This window comes from Rhinatrema bivittatum, chromosome 6 (assembly GCF_901001135.1).
Source record: "Rhinatrema bivittatum chromosome 6, aRhiBiv1.1, whole genome shotgun sequence".
NCBI classification, from domain to species: Eukaryota; Metazoa; Chordata; class Amphibia; order Gymnophiona; family Rhinatrematidae; genus Rhinatrema; species Rhinatrema bivittatum.
This window is the reverse complement of record NC_042620.1, coordinates 201,483,939-201,499,986: the sequence shown is the minus strand read 5'-3', so window position 1 is coordinate 201,499,986 and position 16,048 is coordinate 201,483,939. Positions and strand designations below refer to the sequence as shown.

Sequence of the window (16,048 nt, the reverse complement as noted above, 5' to 3'; positions counted from 1 at the left end):
GGAGGCAGTCACAATCAAAAGTTGTAGTGGGGAGCATTGGGGAAATGATTACCCTTAATGACCAGCCCCTTTAAGCTTCTGCTGCAGGTGGTGGCACCAAATTACAAAGTCTCCTCTAGGACCACCTTTAGTAGGAAGGTCACCCGCAGCCTGTACAACCAGTGCCATAGTCACATCTAGGTGCTGCTGGCTAAGGCAGAAGGGAGTAGTGTGTTATGGTTTCGAGGTGTTTGAGTGGATTCTTGGATACTGTGGCAGATGACCACGCCCATGGGGAGGAGCCCCGTGGGGAGCCACAGTACTGGACTAGACTCAGGACACACAAACACAGAGTTTTGTCTTTTTTGTACAGCTGATGTATACCACCAGAGGTGGCAGTAGTGAAGTGATCCAGAAAAAGCAGTCCATGGACTCTCGACAAAGGGAACCCGTCTCACCAGAAGGTATAGGGATCTCCAGGTATAGGTTTCCCAGCACGGCAGAGCTGTAGATGAGACAGACTGAGAATTAGATTACTCATACTAGATGGTAGCTGTAAGGTTGATTCCACCAGGCAGAAGTAGATGGTAACAGGCACCGAGGCAGGGAGAGCAGGCCCTCGAGGAGCGAGTACCTGATCCCAGTAAGGCACCTGAAAGAAAGCAGAGGGCCCCCGAGGAGCGGGTACCCAAGTTAGAGAATACCCCGAAGGGCAGAGAGAGCTTCCAGCGGCAGCACGGATGCGGCAGAGTAGCTTAGACCGGACGAGTCCAGTCCTTGCTAACTCAATGAGCTAGCAAACAAGCATAGGCTAAATACCCGGATGGTGTGTCGTCTCTCGAGAGGGACATCCCCGAGGTTCCCGCCACCCACATAAAGATGTGGGTGGCACCCGCACGCGCACCCTAGGAGGCCCTTAGGAGAAACATGGCGTGAGGCTTTGCCATAGCCATTCCGGGGACGCTGGAGAAACGGTGGTAGCCATCTTCCCAAGGCTAGCGGGGAGAGCAGAGAAAAAGGTGAGGCACAAGGGTCAAAGCCGTCTGAGACCGGACACAACATAATGTGCCTTTCATCAGCAACATCTGGACTTCCACAAATGATACACATGCTTATCTCTCCTTGATAGCACTCTGATGGGACCTGGCAGAGGCAAGGGCAGATAGCAACTCTAGTGGGGAGAGCACATCAGGGTGCAGGTGGCCTTTGCTGCACACCCTGCCTGGATGAGTCCCATACTTAAGCCAATATTCTATCAACTATAAGAGAGATGCTGGAGAGTTAGCAGCTAGACAGGAGAGCGAGGAGTTTAAATGCAGGTTTCTTTGGCACACACAACGACACAAATATAGTAAAAATACTAAATAAGAATGAACCCAAAAATATAAGAATAATGCAAACCAACAAAAACAACAATCTCACTCACAAAAATGAGTATGTGGAAAAAATCTTAAAGTGTATGAATGACCATCATATGGCACAGGTATAGGACCTTAGGAGTAAACTTTCAATGCGGTGCGCAGGCACCCATGTGCGCACAGTTCCTGGCACTTACACATGGATGTACTGATTTAATGGTGATGCACACATGTTATAAAATTGACTATCCGTGTGCGCAATGAGGGGGATTTTGCAATACATGCGCGGTGACGTGATTGGACCTTTGCCCGATTCCCTCCCCCTTCCCCCTCCCCCTTCCTCCCTTTTCCCCTTTCCTCCCTACACTCTTCTTCCCTTTTCCCCTCTCCATCCCTCTCCACCCCGACCCCTAAACCTACCCTAACAACTAAATATTTTTTGTTTTTGAACTTACCTGCTCTAAGGAGCAGAATTAAGTTCTGAGTGCTGGCTGGCTTTCAGCGCACGCTTCACTGGGACAGCCCCCACCCAGACCCCACCCCCAGCCCACCCCTTATCAGACATCCGTCACTTCCACGCTTACTGGGAGATAAGGGCATAGCCGGGCCACTCTGAAAATGCACTCGGCACAAGTATGGCCCAGTTATCTGTGTATCTGCCAGTATTAGCATGCACGGGGATTTAAAATTGTGTGGTGCTTTATAACCCCATGTTTGAACTGAAGTTTTAATCATCAGTCATTCATAGGTGAACATAAGAGCATAAGAAATTACCATACTGGGTCAGACCAAGGGTCCATCAAGCCCAGCATCCTGTTTCCAACAGTGGCCAATCCAGGCTACAAGTACCTGGAAAGTCCACAAAAACTAAGTATATCCCATGCTACTGATGCCAGTAATAGCAGTGGCTATTCTCTAAGGCACCTTGATTAATAGGTGGAAATGTATATGCTCATGCTTTTTTCTTATTTTTCAAGATTCCTTATTTTTCAAGATTTTTATACTGCATGTAAAATCTTAAGTTTCTTGTCAGTGTTTCTTATAATAAAATACACTTATCTGTGTGCTTGTTACACCGGGATAATAAATGCTTCTCCAAAATATGGGGGTCATTTTCAAAAGCGATCACACGTGAAAAGTCCCTTTTTATGTGCGATCACTAAATGGGGGTGGAGTCGGCCCTGGAAGAGGAGGAGTCGGGGCGGCACCCTGGCCGACTCTGCGGAGACATCGCTGGCGGTGAAAGGTAAGGACCCTTATCGCCACCAGTTTCGCGCTGAATAACTACACCTTTTATGGTGTAGTTATTTGGTGCGAAAGCCGGCATCCAGCGCACCCCTGCATCCAGCGCACCGCAGTGATGGATGCTGGATTTTCTAAGGTCTGCGACCTTAGAAAATCCAGGCCTATGTCTCCGAAGAGATGAAATTGTTGTGTATTGCCCGAGATATTGAAAAGAAATCTTCTTTATTGACCTGACATTGCAACGCTTCAGAAGGAATAGTCCTTCCTTCTTAATGGGATGGTTAGAACACACTAGATTATTCAACAACAAAGACCAGTAGTTGAAACATCGCCAGCAAACAATTTAGCTCGCATTTGCAGTGCTTTCCCAATAGCAGGATTGTTGCCTTACTGAATCTCAATTATTCCTCCATAACAATTACCGTGTGTTCTAACCATCCCTTGAAAAAGGAAGGACTATTCCTTCTGAAACATTGTAATGCCTGATCTGTAAAGAAGGTTGCTGTTCAACATCTTGTGCAGTAGACACATAGCAATTTCATTTCTTTGGAGACATATTTTGGAGAAGTATTTATTATCCTGGTGAAACAAGCACACAGATAAGTGCATTTTTATTATAAGAAACTTAAAATTTTACATACTGTACAAAAATCTTGAAAAATATGGAATCTTGAAAAATAAGGAAAAAGTATACGCATATGTATTTCCACCTATGAATGACTGATGATGATTCAGCACAAAGGCAGGGTTATAAAGCACCACACTATGTACAAATATAGTAAAGTCAATACATGATGGGGGCTTTTCAGTGTTTTGCACACACACTGCACCTGGTAGTGAAGGATATGCAGAGTATCCATGAGAATGAATACTTGCTGGAGCTTTTAGAGAAGTGCAGGAAATAGGCTACTTCCATATAAGTGTGGATTGGGTAGCTTTTCCAGGAAAAGCAAGAGGAAATTGGGATGCATTATAAGCAATTTATTGTCGATATTGGCACCTACTAGAATTCCATCTACTTGATGCTGCAGAGATTAGTGGAGCAAGAGACAATTCTTCATAATCTGTTTCAAGAAATAAGAATAGGTGTGAATTGTCTTCTGGGGGCATCTTGTTCGGGCAGTCATGAAGCAGTTGATACAAATCCTGAAGCCTTTCAAGGATGCCATTGAGGACCTGAGTTCCAGAAGTGCTACTTTGAGCGATGTCATCCCTATAGTAAATTTTCTGGAGGGAAAGTTGGAGGGATTCTATCAGGACAATAGAATAGAAGCAAAGGTGTTTCCTTCTTCACACCTAAACGCTGAAGAAGGAAACAGTTGCAGTATCAGAAGAGATATAATGGACCCTCCCTATTGGAATAAAAACTTATAAATATCCAGTGATTCCTTGTGACAGCGGTAGCTCGAACAAGCCAAAGAGTCCCTGAGGCAGCAGCACACGAAACGTGACTTCACGTCAGACTCTGGACTCTAAATCACCACAAAAAGAGAAGTACCATTCTTTGTTTTTTTAAGAAAAAGGAAAAATCTTTTTCCCCATATACCTAAAAAAAAGATTTTTGTGGACCGATGATTAAAAGTGACCCCGAGCAATGAATATACAAGTGAAAACTATGATCTTGTAAACCGTGGGGTGGTATGAAGGTCCAAAGTGTTTAAAAACTAAAATTTAAATTAAGCTTTTTAAAAAATTGAGTTAATAAAATTTAGTTGATACATTAAAGGAAATAAGTGCTCAATACTTCTAATACCACCATAAGGGACTTGCTGTCTCATGCCTATCTGCTATATCAGGAAACTGTGTTGTTGGTGCCCTCTTTTGGAGCCTTAAGGAGTTCTTCCCATACTAGCTTTCTTCTTGGTTTGTTCACGCAGGCCTTTCCTAACTCCAATTCCATCTAACTTCCTTCTTTCAACACGCTCCGCTAGCATTAGCGTTAATAGCCACCTCTTACAATGTTATTTATACTTATATATAACTATCTGATCTTCATTTCCCTTCTCATTCCAAGTTATTGTTTTCCTTGTTATATGTAACTGCTTTTCTGCACTATTGTTTAAATGGTAATTGTTTAAATGTTTAAATGGTAAAGTTTATTATAATTACACCCCTGTTTCTTGTGAACCAGCATGATGGGACCACCGTCTTGAATGTTGGTATATAAAAAAGTTAAATAAATAAAATAAAATAAATAAATATTGGGGTGGTTTGTCCCCAGAGCAAAAATATGAAAAATGACAATAGATACAGGGTTCTACTAACATGTTCTAAATATCTTCTTTTTCTCCTTCTGCTCCATATTACCAGCCTGATTCTCCCATCCTGTTTGATGGTTAATTTTACTGGTGTGGTTTATTCACAAAAGCTCTCAGTCAGAAGGAAGAAATAAAAGCATAAGAGAAAAGATGCTGAAGAAAAGCCATTTTGATTTCCTGAATGTGCTAAAAGTTGCAGTGGTTAGAAAGAACTCGTGGAACACCAGAGGGGTTGATATTCAAAATAAGCTGAGCTCCCAAATTTAGGCCTCTAAATTAGGTACTTAAATTAGCCATCTATTTTCAGCCCAACTTGCATGCCTAAGTTTTCAGCTGAAATTTCACATAAATTGAGGATCCTAATTGTTAGGAACCTAAATTTATTCCTAATATTTATTTATCTAGATTTAGGCCCATAAATTAGGTGCCTAGTTCTGAAGCTTTGAGCTAAGTTCCTAACTTTGTTTCCCAGTCTTATCTTTGCCTCATAGCCACCTACTTTTTTGGCACCTAAATTTAGGAGCTTAATGAAACTAGGATCCTGAATTTAGTTACTCAGCCCTAGTACATTTTCAAAAGGGCCAATTTAGGACCCTAACTGTAAATGTTAAGAGCCTAAACTATTTCAAAATTAACACCAGAAAAATCAGGAAATGGATCAGAGTTCAGTTACAGAATTTGGTTAAAGCTTTCTAAGGGCTGGATTTACTAACGCCGCAAGGCATCGTGAATCCCGTGGTAACGGGGGGCGGGGGGGGGTGAAACGGGGGGGCGGTCCTGCCATAGCACCGCTGAGGTGCGATCGCTACCGGTGTCGCGCCAAATAACTACACCATAAAAGGTGTAGGTATTCAGTGCAAAACTGACAGCGATAAAGGTGCTTACCTTTCGCTGTCGGCGTAGTCTTCACGGCGTCAGCCCCGGTACCGCCCCGATCCTCCTCTTCCTGGGCTGATGCCACCCCGACTCCGCCCCCATCTTGGTATTGCACGCGATAAGGGACCTTTCGCATGTAAAACGTTCCTTATCACGTGCAATCCGCTTGGTAAATGACCCCCTAAATAAAGCAACCTTCATGACAAACCAGGAAAACTAAAGCATTAGAAATCTTTTGCATGTTCTGAATGTGAGAACAGTTTTCTTTGAAAAGTCCATTTCACAAGAAAATCAAAATTCCACCCTGCAGCTAGAACAAGTTCAATACAGGAATGTAATAAAAGCTTATGTAAAGAAAATAATACTTATCACAGTTTATTTTCTGATGCTGAATGACTGGCATCTCCCATACCACACTGCTTTGCTGCTAGATCCTTCATGCTACACCTTGGAGGTCTTTGTGCCACTCAGCGTTGCTGCCATGACCAGACTTTACACCTTGTAGTTCTTTCTGCCACTGTACCTCCAAACCCAAGATCTTATACCTTGAGGTAGTCCTGCCACTTTGGCAGGCTGCTTTGCACCTCACATGTTGCTTTGGTGTCTTGATGCTACTCTTTGTGCTGCTTTGTTCCTTTATTGGTATGTTGGTGTTTTTCCTGCCACTTTTTTTGCTTTGCCCCCTTTTCTTAGTGCCTTAAGATACTTGGATGCTAGTTTGCCTCTCGTGCGGTCATAAAAAACTCATACCACTAATGCTCATGCCCTTTTTTGGAGTCATTGGATGTTCTTCCTACATTAGCTTTCTTTTTTGTTTCTCTGATAATATCTTGGAAAACTCCTGCCAATTATTACCACTTTGCCCAGTATAGGTATCTTTCAGTTCTTTCCCCCTTCTAATGATTTCTTCCCAAAGTTCCATGAGAATTGATGAGAAAACCCCAATTCTGGAGTCTAAAATAGGCTGCAATGCTTCCTCCATTGACATTAATAGCAAATGAAAAAATGAAGAAACACATTTTTATTTATTCTGAAACTAATGAAATAAATTTAGGTCCTCACGAAATGAATGAATTAAACAATTTATTTTCTTCTGCACATCCCTAGAATATAGCCAGTTAAATAGCGATGTGAGTTAAATAAATACAGCCTTGCAGCCCTAGTGGCCTGATTCCTCAACCTCCACCCCAGTGCAAAAAGCAATATGGGGCCTGTTGGCCTGAGCGCCCCCTCCCCAAAAAGCTCCTTTAAACATAGATTTAAATGTTAAGGAACACAGGGCGATTGTGGCCCCCACCAAAGCACAGTTGCAAAAGAAAATATGTACCCCTGCCCCCCCAACCTCTCCTCTACCCCCATACCAACTCTTACCCTCCTACCCACCTAGCACCCTCCCAAATCCCTTGCCACCACCATGATCACAGTACTCTTGTACCAATTCTGACAGCTTCCATTGCTGCTCTGAGAGCACCACTATCAGTTCAATGCTGGAAGCCACCAGGAATACTGTGATCCCGGCAGCCAGGGTGCCAGGTAGGAGGAAGATAGACTAGAGGTAAGTATTTTCTTGAGCAACGTCAAGGCAGAGTTAGAGGGAGATTATTGACCTTGTACCCCTTAACATTTAAATATATTTTTGAAGAAGTGTGGGGTAGGACTTGGGCTGGCAGGCCCCATTTTTCTTGACACTGGGTGGAGAACTCAGGATCAAGCCACCAGACCCATTAGGCTGCTTTTTTTAGAGTCACATCACCATTTAAAGACATCTGGGAACATGTTCCTGGATAACTTTATACCTATCGTGGCAATATCTAGAGTTAGCTGAAAAATGTATTTGATTAAACCCAAATATCAGAGTTTGCCAGATAAATTACTTGGTTAACTCATCTCTTCCCTGGAATGCTCCTAAAACAACCTTAATATAACTGGCTACCTTTTATCCCCATAATAGCTTATTTGGATAAAATTTAGCTGAATAAGTGCTGCAGATATTCATTTGTTTGCATTTAACTGGATAGCTCATAAGTTATCCAGCTAAATGCCTTTGAATGTTGGCTTCATAAGAATTAGAAAATATTCTGTTATTTTAAAATAAAGCAGTGATCACTGTGAACAGAGATTTTAAAATCTTTAAAACAGATACCCCATCCTCTTGTAGGTTTCCTATTTTAAATTGATTTTTATTATGTTGCATACATGAACAATAAAACAGACAGCAAAATATAAAGTCAAGCATTACACACATTAAGGACTCCAATAGGTCCAAAGAAAAAAAGAAAGAATAAATAAATGTATTTAAAACCGAAGAAATAATGATGGTTATCTCATCTACATCATCAGTGTGCCATGTAATATTCAGGAAAGACAATCCAAGAGCTAGAATAAGTCTCAAGTAAATCTTGTGATGCATAGATCATGTTTTTCATATGCTGCTATGTTGGCCATTTCCTGGAATCAAATTAACAAGCTCAATTTTGACACTTCCACAATCTTAATCTAATGTGGTTGGAATAGGAGCAAGTTATTGATGTTTGTCAAGAGAAGAAAATTCTATTAAGTCATGTAGCATCCCAACATGCGCTGATCAAGGTATGGAGATTGGAAGTATTTGCCAAATGCTATTGATTTTTGCCCATTCTTATAGTATATTTAGAAAGTGGCATTCATCTTCCAAATAGTGCCTGCAGTTTCCAGAATTGCTTTAACTTGTATTACCTAATTGTCCATGCATATTTAAGAAGAAAGTGATAGAGAAATGAGACTAGGTGAGGGATATGTCAACACATTATATATATGTATGTGGGGAGATATGTGGACCACTGTGATGCCTACAGGAATTATATTAAATCAAGAACATAAACAAACATATATACCCTCCAGAGAGGCATAAAAAGATAGAAATAAAACATATTTTAAGATCCCGAACAGTAATGAATTTGCTGAAATCTGTTTTTTTTCATCATTTCTTAATGCAACTTGTTATACTCATGATAATTTATGTCCCAAAAATGTATATCTTTCACCTAGACCGTCATCCACAGAATAATGCATTATTCTCTTACAGCACTAATCATTATGTTACCATGGTACATTGCTAGTGTTCATTAGAATTAGTTTAGAAATTATTCAGTTCCTTAAAAAACAGATTTTTTCATTCTTATTTTGGAGTAGGTGGATGAATTGATGCGGCAAGAACTGAAAAACTTGAAAATGGCTGTGGACAGACAAAAAGCAAGAAAAGAGAAAAAAAAAAGAAAAGGTGGAAAGAAGGTAGCTCATTATTGATTTATTTGAAGAGAAACTTGCCATTTAGTAGTTTAATTTAGTTTGTTTCTTGATAGATCGCAAATCCAGGAAAAGATCAATGAGCAGGGATACATTTAAGATTTTGTCACTTCTAGGCACTTTTGGTGTTTTCACTCCCCCATCTTCTGTAAGGATCTATTACAGGGTAGCAGAGGGGCTGTTTTCTGCTGAATGAACTTCATACAGAATTGGAAGGCAGCAAATCTTAGCCAACCTGCTGCCTCTAAATGTTTGCTGCCCTAGGCATAGGCATAATGGGTGCCTATTGACAAATCCAAGGCTGTCAATGAAGTTTCCATATAAAAAAAAAATCCATTTTACATAGATATAATATGACTTAAAAACAGTAATACATATAACAACATAAAAATCATGGAAATACATATAATACATTATCACCTAACCAAATGAGATTGTTTTCTGTTCCCTGTCACTCAATAATACCTAAATAAAAACAAAACAAGAATTACAAATTGATTTGACTAAAATCATCAGCTCCTGCTGACAAGCGTCTTATGAAAGTCTAATATTTAGACAAAATATAAAGAGATAAAACAATTTCCAAAATATTTCTGAAATGGTGACCCATATATTTACTCAAATAAATATTTTTCATTTGTTATTCTGGCTTAATCATATTATAGTAAAAATAGCATCACAACTATTCAAATATATTGAATATTATTTTATTTTTAAAGATGTAAACATACAGATATACATTTTCAGGTAGTCACCAAGAGGTCAATATTCAAAAGCCACTTAGATGGATAACTTTAAGTTATCTGACTAAATGGCAAGCTGTGGTATATTCAGCCCCTTTTCTGACTAGATTTTAGCCAGATAAGTCATTATCCTCTTGTTTGATTTATATTCTGCTTTATGGCACTTCAGAGTGGATTACATTCAAGTACTGTAGGTATTCTCTGTCCCCAGAGGGGGTCACAATTTAAATTTGTACTTGATGCAATGGAAGGTACAGTGATTTGCCAATGAAGAACAGCCAAATTTAAACTGTGGCTTACGTGGTTTGTACCCTGCTGCTCTAATCACTAGGCTACGCCTCTATTCCTTCTAAAATCTAGGAGGTTAAAAGAAGCATACTGGGGGCATTTCGGAGCGGAGTTAGGTTATCTGGCTAACTTAACTGATTTTTAATTATAATGGACTGTGTTATCCAGATAACTTTAGACTTGCTTCAGAGCAGGTCAAAAGTTAACTGGCCTTATGTGGCCAAGATAACCAGTTAACTAGTGATGTTAAAGGCAAACCTCTCCAAAAATAGTTGAAACTGTGGTGCTCGGCAGATTGCCGCCCCCTCAACCCCTTCCCATTTAAAGAATATATAAATCCTGATCCCCCCTGATTCTTTCCACCCAAAGGCAACTGCATCCCCATAGCCCCCTCCCAGATCATCCCATCCCTTGTTGAGAGTACAATCATATCTCACCGGCTCCTGGCAAGCCAGTGCCGCTTCTGCACTGGAAGTGCAAACTACTCCCAGTTTACATTTCTAGCACTAGAACAGTAGGTCACCACAGCCATATTCAAAAGTTTGCCAGTTAGGTTTAAAGTTATACAGCTAAAGGAGGCCAGATAACTTTAAATGGGAATATTCAGTGGGACGTTTCTCCCTCTGAATATCCAGGACAAGTTATCTGGTTAATGTTTCGAGTTACCCAGACAAAACCCAAACTTTAAATTTTCTACCTTGCAGAACAGAAACATTTTAGTCAGGTCTTTACCCAGCTAGAATTGAACTGGATAAAAAGAGTCAGAGTGGGAGGGAAAGAGGCATTCCAGAGGTGTGGCTTAAATTTAGCTAGCTAGCACTGATATTCAGCACTAACCAGATAAACTTAGCTGGGTAAGTCTAGTCAGAGAAAACACTGAGCTCAGTTACCTTGCTAACTTTACCCTTTTATAGTTAGTGAAACACTTACCCAGGTATTTTCAGCTGAATATTCAGGTAAACCTACCCAGGTAACTTTCCTGCTCTCTAAATTACAAAATATAAAAATCCTAGATTTTAGCTAGATAAGGTTTGGTAAATTTTCTGCTACAACCTAGACCACTAAGTTTTAGCTAAAAAATAACCCAAGTTAACTAAGCAGTCTAAAATCAAGTTGGCTATCTGGTTGCTGAGCAGCTTATTAAAAATGTTTCTCACAGGACAAGCAGGATGGCAGTCCTCATATATGGGTGACATCATCAGGATGGAGCCCAATCAAGGAAAACTTCTGTCAAAGTTTCCAGAACTTTGACTGGCCCCTACTGGGCATGCCCAGCATGGCACTAACCCTGCAGCCAGCAGGGATCCCCCTTCAGTCTTCTTTTTTCTGCGCAGCAGTAGCCTCGCAGTTTAGGAGCTCTGAAGAGATTCCTGACATGAATTTTCCTCACGGAGTTAATTAAACTTAAATTGCCCCACAGGGGTCCCTCCTTTGACTTTTCTCAGGCCGCGGTACTCCAGTAAGTTTTTACCCGTTTTCTGTTGATTACCGTCGAGTTTGGCTCTCGCGGCCTACTGGCCGTCGACCGTACCGCGGCTCGATTTTTTTCTATGGCCATGGCGTCAAGGTTTCGTCGGTGCCCAGACTGTACTCACACCATGTCTATCACAGACCCTCATGGAGTCTGTGTACTGTGTTTAGGCCGTGAGCATGATGTCCTGACTTGCACCAAATTTGCCCTCATGACACCAAAAGGTCGCAAAGCCAGAATGGAGAAGATGGGACTCCTCTTCCGTGCTCACACCCTGACGCCGTCCATCGCATCGACGTCATCGGAACCGGCACCGTCGAAGTCGCACCAGCATCAACCTCCGTCCGGTGACCGTCCGCCATCAACGTCTTCACGGCCATCGACTCCCATTACTCCCCCTCAAGATCGAGGGGATAGTAGGGAGAAACATCGCCATCAACATCGTAAGTCTCGGACCGTCGAGGGAGCGAAATCATCGACCGAGCCACCAGCCGAGCCACCATCGAAGAAGCCCAGTCCAGAAATGGCATCGACCATTCCTGCGACCGGGACATCGAGGCCACTCTCACCCGATCGGGGTTTGGGAGTCGCGATTCCGCCTGTAAAGGTGGTCCCTCCGACTGTGCCTCCGCCTCCCTCTTCCATCACGGAGCCGGGGCTGCTTGCTCCAGGTCTCAGGGAAGAACTGGATCGGCTGGTCCAGGAGGCCATCGACAAGGCGATGCAACGGCTCCAGGTTCCTCCGACACTGGCACCGAGGGTGGAACCGGCCACCAACCCGATGACAGCAGCGATGGCACCGCTGCTATCCCGGATAGAAGCGCTCATGACCGCCCTTCCACAGGTGATTCCCGGGTCTCAGATGGCTCCGGTGTGCTCCCCATTGACAGCTTCATCAGGAGGAGAAACACCGTTCCGCATTCCTCTTTCGGGAGTATTGCCTCAGCCATCGATGCCATTTCGTCCCTCGCCACTGATTCATTCATCTGGAGCGATATGCACATCGGCACCATCGATGCCTTCGATACCGGCACCGATGCCTTTCAGGCCGTCCACGGTGCCCCCGGCGATTCCTTTGATTTCCTCGGAGCCTCAGCCGGGGCCTTTGGGTATCCAACCCCCTTCTCATCCTACAGGTCAGTCTGTTGATCCTTATGACACCTGGGGTGATGATACTTCCACAGACACCGATGACTTACCTTCACCTCCCGCTCCTACTGAAGGTAGAAAGCGTTCTCCTCCAGAGGACCTTTCTGTCATTAATTTTGTGAAGGAAATGTCTGAGTTGGTCCCTTTTCAGCTTCAGGCAGAGCAGGATGATAGGCACCAGATGATGGAGCTCCTCCAGTTCCTGGATGCCCCTAAAGTGATCACTTCTATTCCCGTTCATCAAGTTCTTCTTGACCTCCTCAAAAAGAATTGGGAAAACCCAGGATCCATTGCCCCAGTCCACAGAAAAGCTGACACTACCTATTTAGTACAGTCAGCCCTCGGCTTTCAAAAATCTCAGCTCAACCACCACTCAGTTGTGGTGGAATCGGCTCAAAAAAAAGCAAAAAGGATGAAGCCTCACTCATCTACCCCTCCTGTTAAGGAAGACAAGTTCCTAGACAATATTGGTCGACGAGTGTTCCAAGGAGCCATGCCCATTTCCAGAATTGCTGCTTACCAGCTGTATATGACCCAATACAATAGGGTCATTTTCAAGCAGATACAGGACTTCTCTGAAACCCTGCCTGAACAATTCCAACAACAGCTTCAAATCCTTGTCAACAAGGGGTTTGAAGCAGGAAAGCATGAGATAAGAACAGCTTACGATATCTTCGACACCTCTACTAGAGTGTCCGCGGCTGCCATTTTGGCAAGACGATGGGCCTGGCTCAAATCTTCTGACTTTCGGCCAGAAGTACAAGACAGGCTATCTGACCTACCATGTGTAGAAGACAATCTGTTCGGTGAACAGATCCAGCAGATAGTGGCTGAATTAAAGGACCATCATGAGACCCTTAAACAGCTCTCATTGATACCTTCCGACTTCTCCTCAAGACAGCCCTTTAGGAAGGACTCTAAGAAGTCATTCTTCCGTCCAAGGAAGTACTATGTATCCTCCTCTAGCAAGGTCCCGAACTACAAGACCTTCTCAAAATCCTCAGCCTCGCCAGGCCCGAAAGCAAAAGCCGCAAGCAGCTCCCCAGCCGAGGCCTGCTTCAGGTTTTTGACTTTCACTTGGAGAGCAGCAGCCTGATGCCTCTGCCAAGCATAACAGTGGGAGGTCGATTGTGCCACTTTCACGACATGTGGCAATCAATCACAACCGACAAATGGGTGCTAGCAATCATTGCTCAGGGTTACCACCTAAACTTTCTTGCTCTTCCACCGGACTCACCACCTCTGCAAGAATGGAGAGTATCCGACCATTCTGTCCTTCTGGAACAGGAGGTTTCCCTTCTTCTCCAGTTAAGAGCAATAGAACCTGTCCCACTCTCGCAGCAAGGCCTAGGGTTCTATTCCCAGTACTTTTTGATCCCCAAAAAATCCGGGGAGTTTGTCCAATTCTGGACCTACGTGCTCTCAACAAGTACCTACAGCGAGAAAAGTTCAAGATGGTAACCTTGGGCTTGCTTCTACCTCTTCTGCAAAGAGGAGACTGGCTTTGCTCTCTGGACCTTCAGGACGCATACACACATATTGCGATAACTCCAGCTCATTGCAAGTACCTCAGGTTTTTAGTAGGCCCAAAGCACTATCAATACCGCGTGCTTCCTTTCGGCCTAGCATCGGCACCACGAGTCTTTACCAAATGTCTCGTGGTTGTCGCAGCTTTTCTCAGGAGAGAAGGTGTTCACGTCTACCACTATCTGGACGACTGGTTAATCAGAGCTCCAACCCAGCAAGCCGCTCGGTCGTCCCTCGATTTGACCCTACACACTCTAATTTCTCTAGGATTTCTCGTCAATTACGAAAAATCCTATTTAGTCCCATCTCAAACCTTGTCATTCATTGGGGCAGACGTGGACACCTTGCAGGCAAAAGCCTTTCTCCCTCAACAACGAGCGCTAACCCTCGTGTCTCTCGCTCACCAGTTGCAGTCTCAGCATACAGCAATAGCTCGCCAATTCCTCGTCCTTTTAGGACACATGGCGTCCTCAGTCCATGTCACACCAATGACCCACCTGGCCATGAGACTCATGCATTGGACTCTGAGGTCACAATGGATTCAAGCTGTTCAGCCTCTGTCGACCATTGTCCACATCACCGACTCACTCCGTCTGTCTCTCGCCTGGTGGAAAAATCTCAACAATCTCCTCCAGGGTCTGCCCTTTCAAGTGCCAGATCCTCAACTCATTCTCACCACCGACGCTTCCAACCTCGGGCGGGGAGCCCACATGGACAATCTACAGACACAAGGGTCTTGGTCTCCAGAGGAAGCAAAACATCAAATAAACTTCCTAGAACTTCGAGCAATGCGTTATGCTCTCAGGGCTTTTCAGGAACGCCTGTCAAATCACGTCATCCTGATTCAGACGGACAACCAGGTGACCATGTGGTACATCAACAAGCAGGGAGGCACAGGCTCCTTCCTTCTGTGTCAGGAAGCTGCGCAGATTTGGTCGGAAGCGCTCTCCCACTCGATGTACCTCAGGGCCACCTACTTGCCGGGAGTGGTCAATGTCTTGGCAGACAAACTGAGTCGTGTCTTCCAGCCACACGGGTGGTCTCTCAACCCCTCAGTAGCGACTTCAATCTTTCGTGGGTAAGCAGACTCTCTCCTCCTGGTTGGCAGACTGCGTATCTCTTTGCTATCTGCAAGCAGGCATTCCTTTTCAAGACCATGTCAAAGCACACTCTCTGAGGGCCATGGCGACTTCAGTAGCACACCTACGATCGGTGCCGCTTCCTGACATTTGCAGGGCTGCCACCTGGAGTTCTCTCCACACTTTCGCAGCCCACTATTGCTTGGACAAAGCCGGAAGACAAGATTCCATCTTCGGCCAGTCTGTCCTGCGTAACTTATTTCCAACATGACGTACCTACACCCTTCCGCCTGCCCGGTGGGGTTCAGGATGCCCTCTACCAAATTCCACCCCAGTTGTTGTGCCTGTTGCACGCCGTCGGGTACATTTGGTGCATATTCGGACATCCTCAGCTCGGTACTCACCCATATGTGAGGACTACCATCCTGCTTGTCCTGTGAGAAAGCAAAGGTTGCTTACCTGTACAGTTGTTCTCACAGGACAGCAGGATGTTAGTTCTCACGAAACCCGCCCGCCGCCCCACGGTGTTCGGTTTGTAACGTTTTGTTATTTTATTTTCTGCACTGCCTGTAGCTTTCAAATAAGACTGAAGGAGACCCCTGCTGGCTGCAGGGTTAGTGCCATGCTGGGCAGGCCCAGTAGGGACCAGTCAAAGTTCTGGAAACTTTGACAGAAGTTTTCAGTGATTGGGCTCCATCTTGATGATGACACCCATATGTGAGGACTAACATCCTGCTGTCCTGTGAGAACACCTGTTACAGGTAAACAACATTTGCTATCTCTTTTAAAC

At 43.9% G+C, this 16,048-nt stretch overlaps 1 protein-coding gene across 1 annotated transcript in view; it reads left to right on the top strand.

The window, feature by feature from the left end:
• Positions 1-16,048, top strand: part of IQCA1 (IQ motif containing with AAA domain 1) — a 645,805-nt gene that overhangs the window by 401,430 nt on the left and 228,327 nt on the right. Inside the window, exon 11 of the mRNA XM_029606410.1 lies at positions 8,888-8,986. Within this exon, the coding sequence (XP_029462270.1) occupies positions 8,888-8,986 (99 nt within the window). The remainder of the gene's footprint in view (positions 1-8,887; positions 8,987-16,048) is intronic.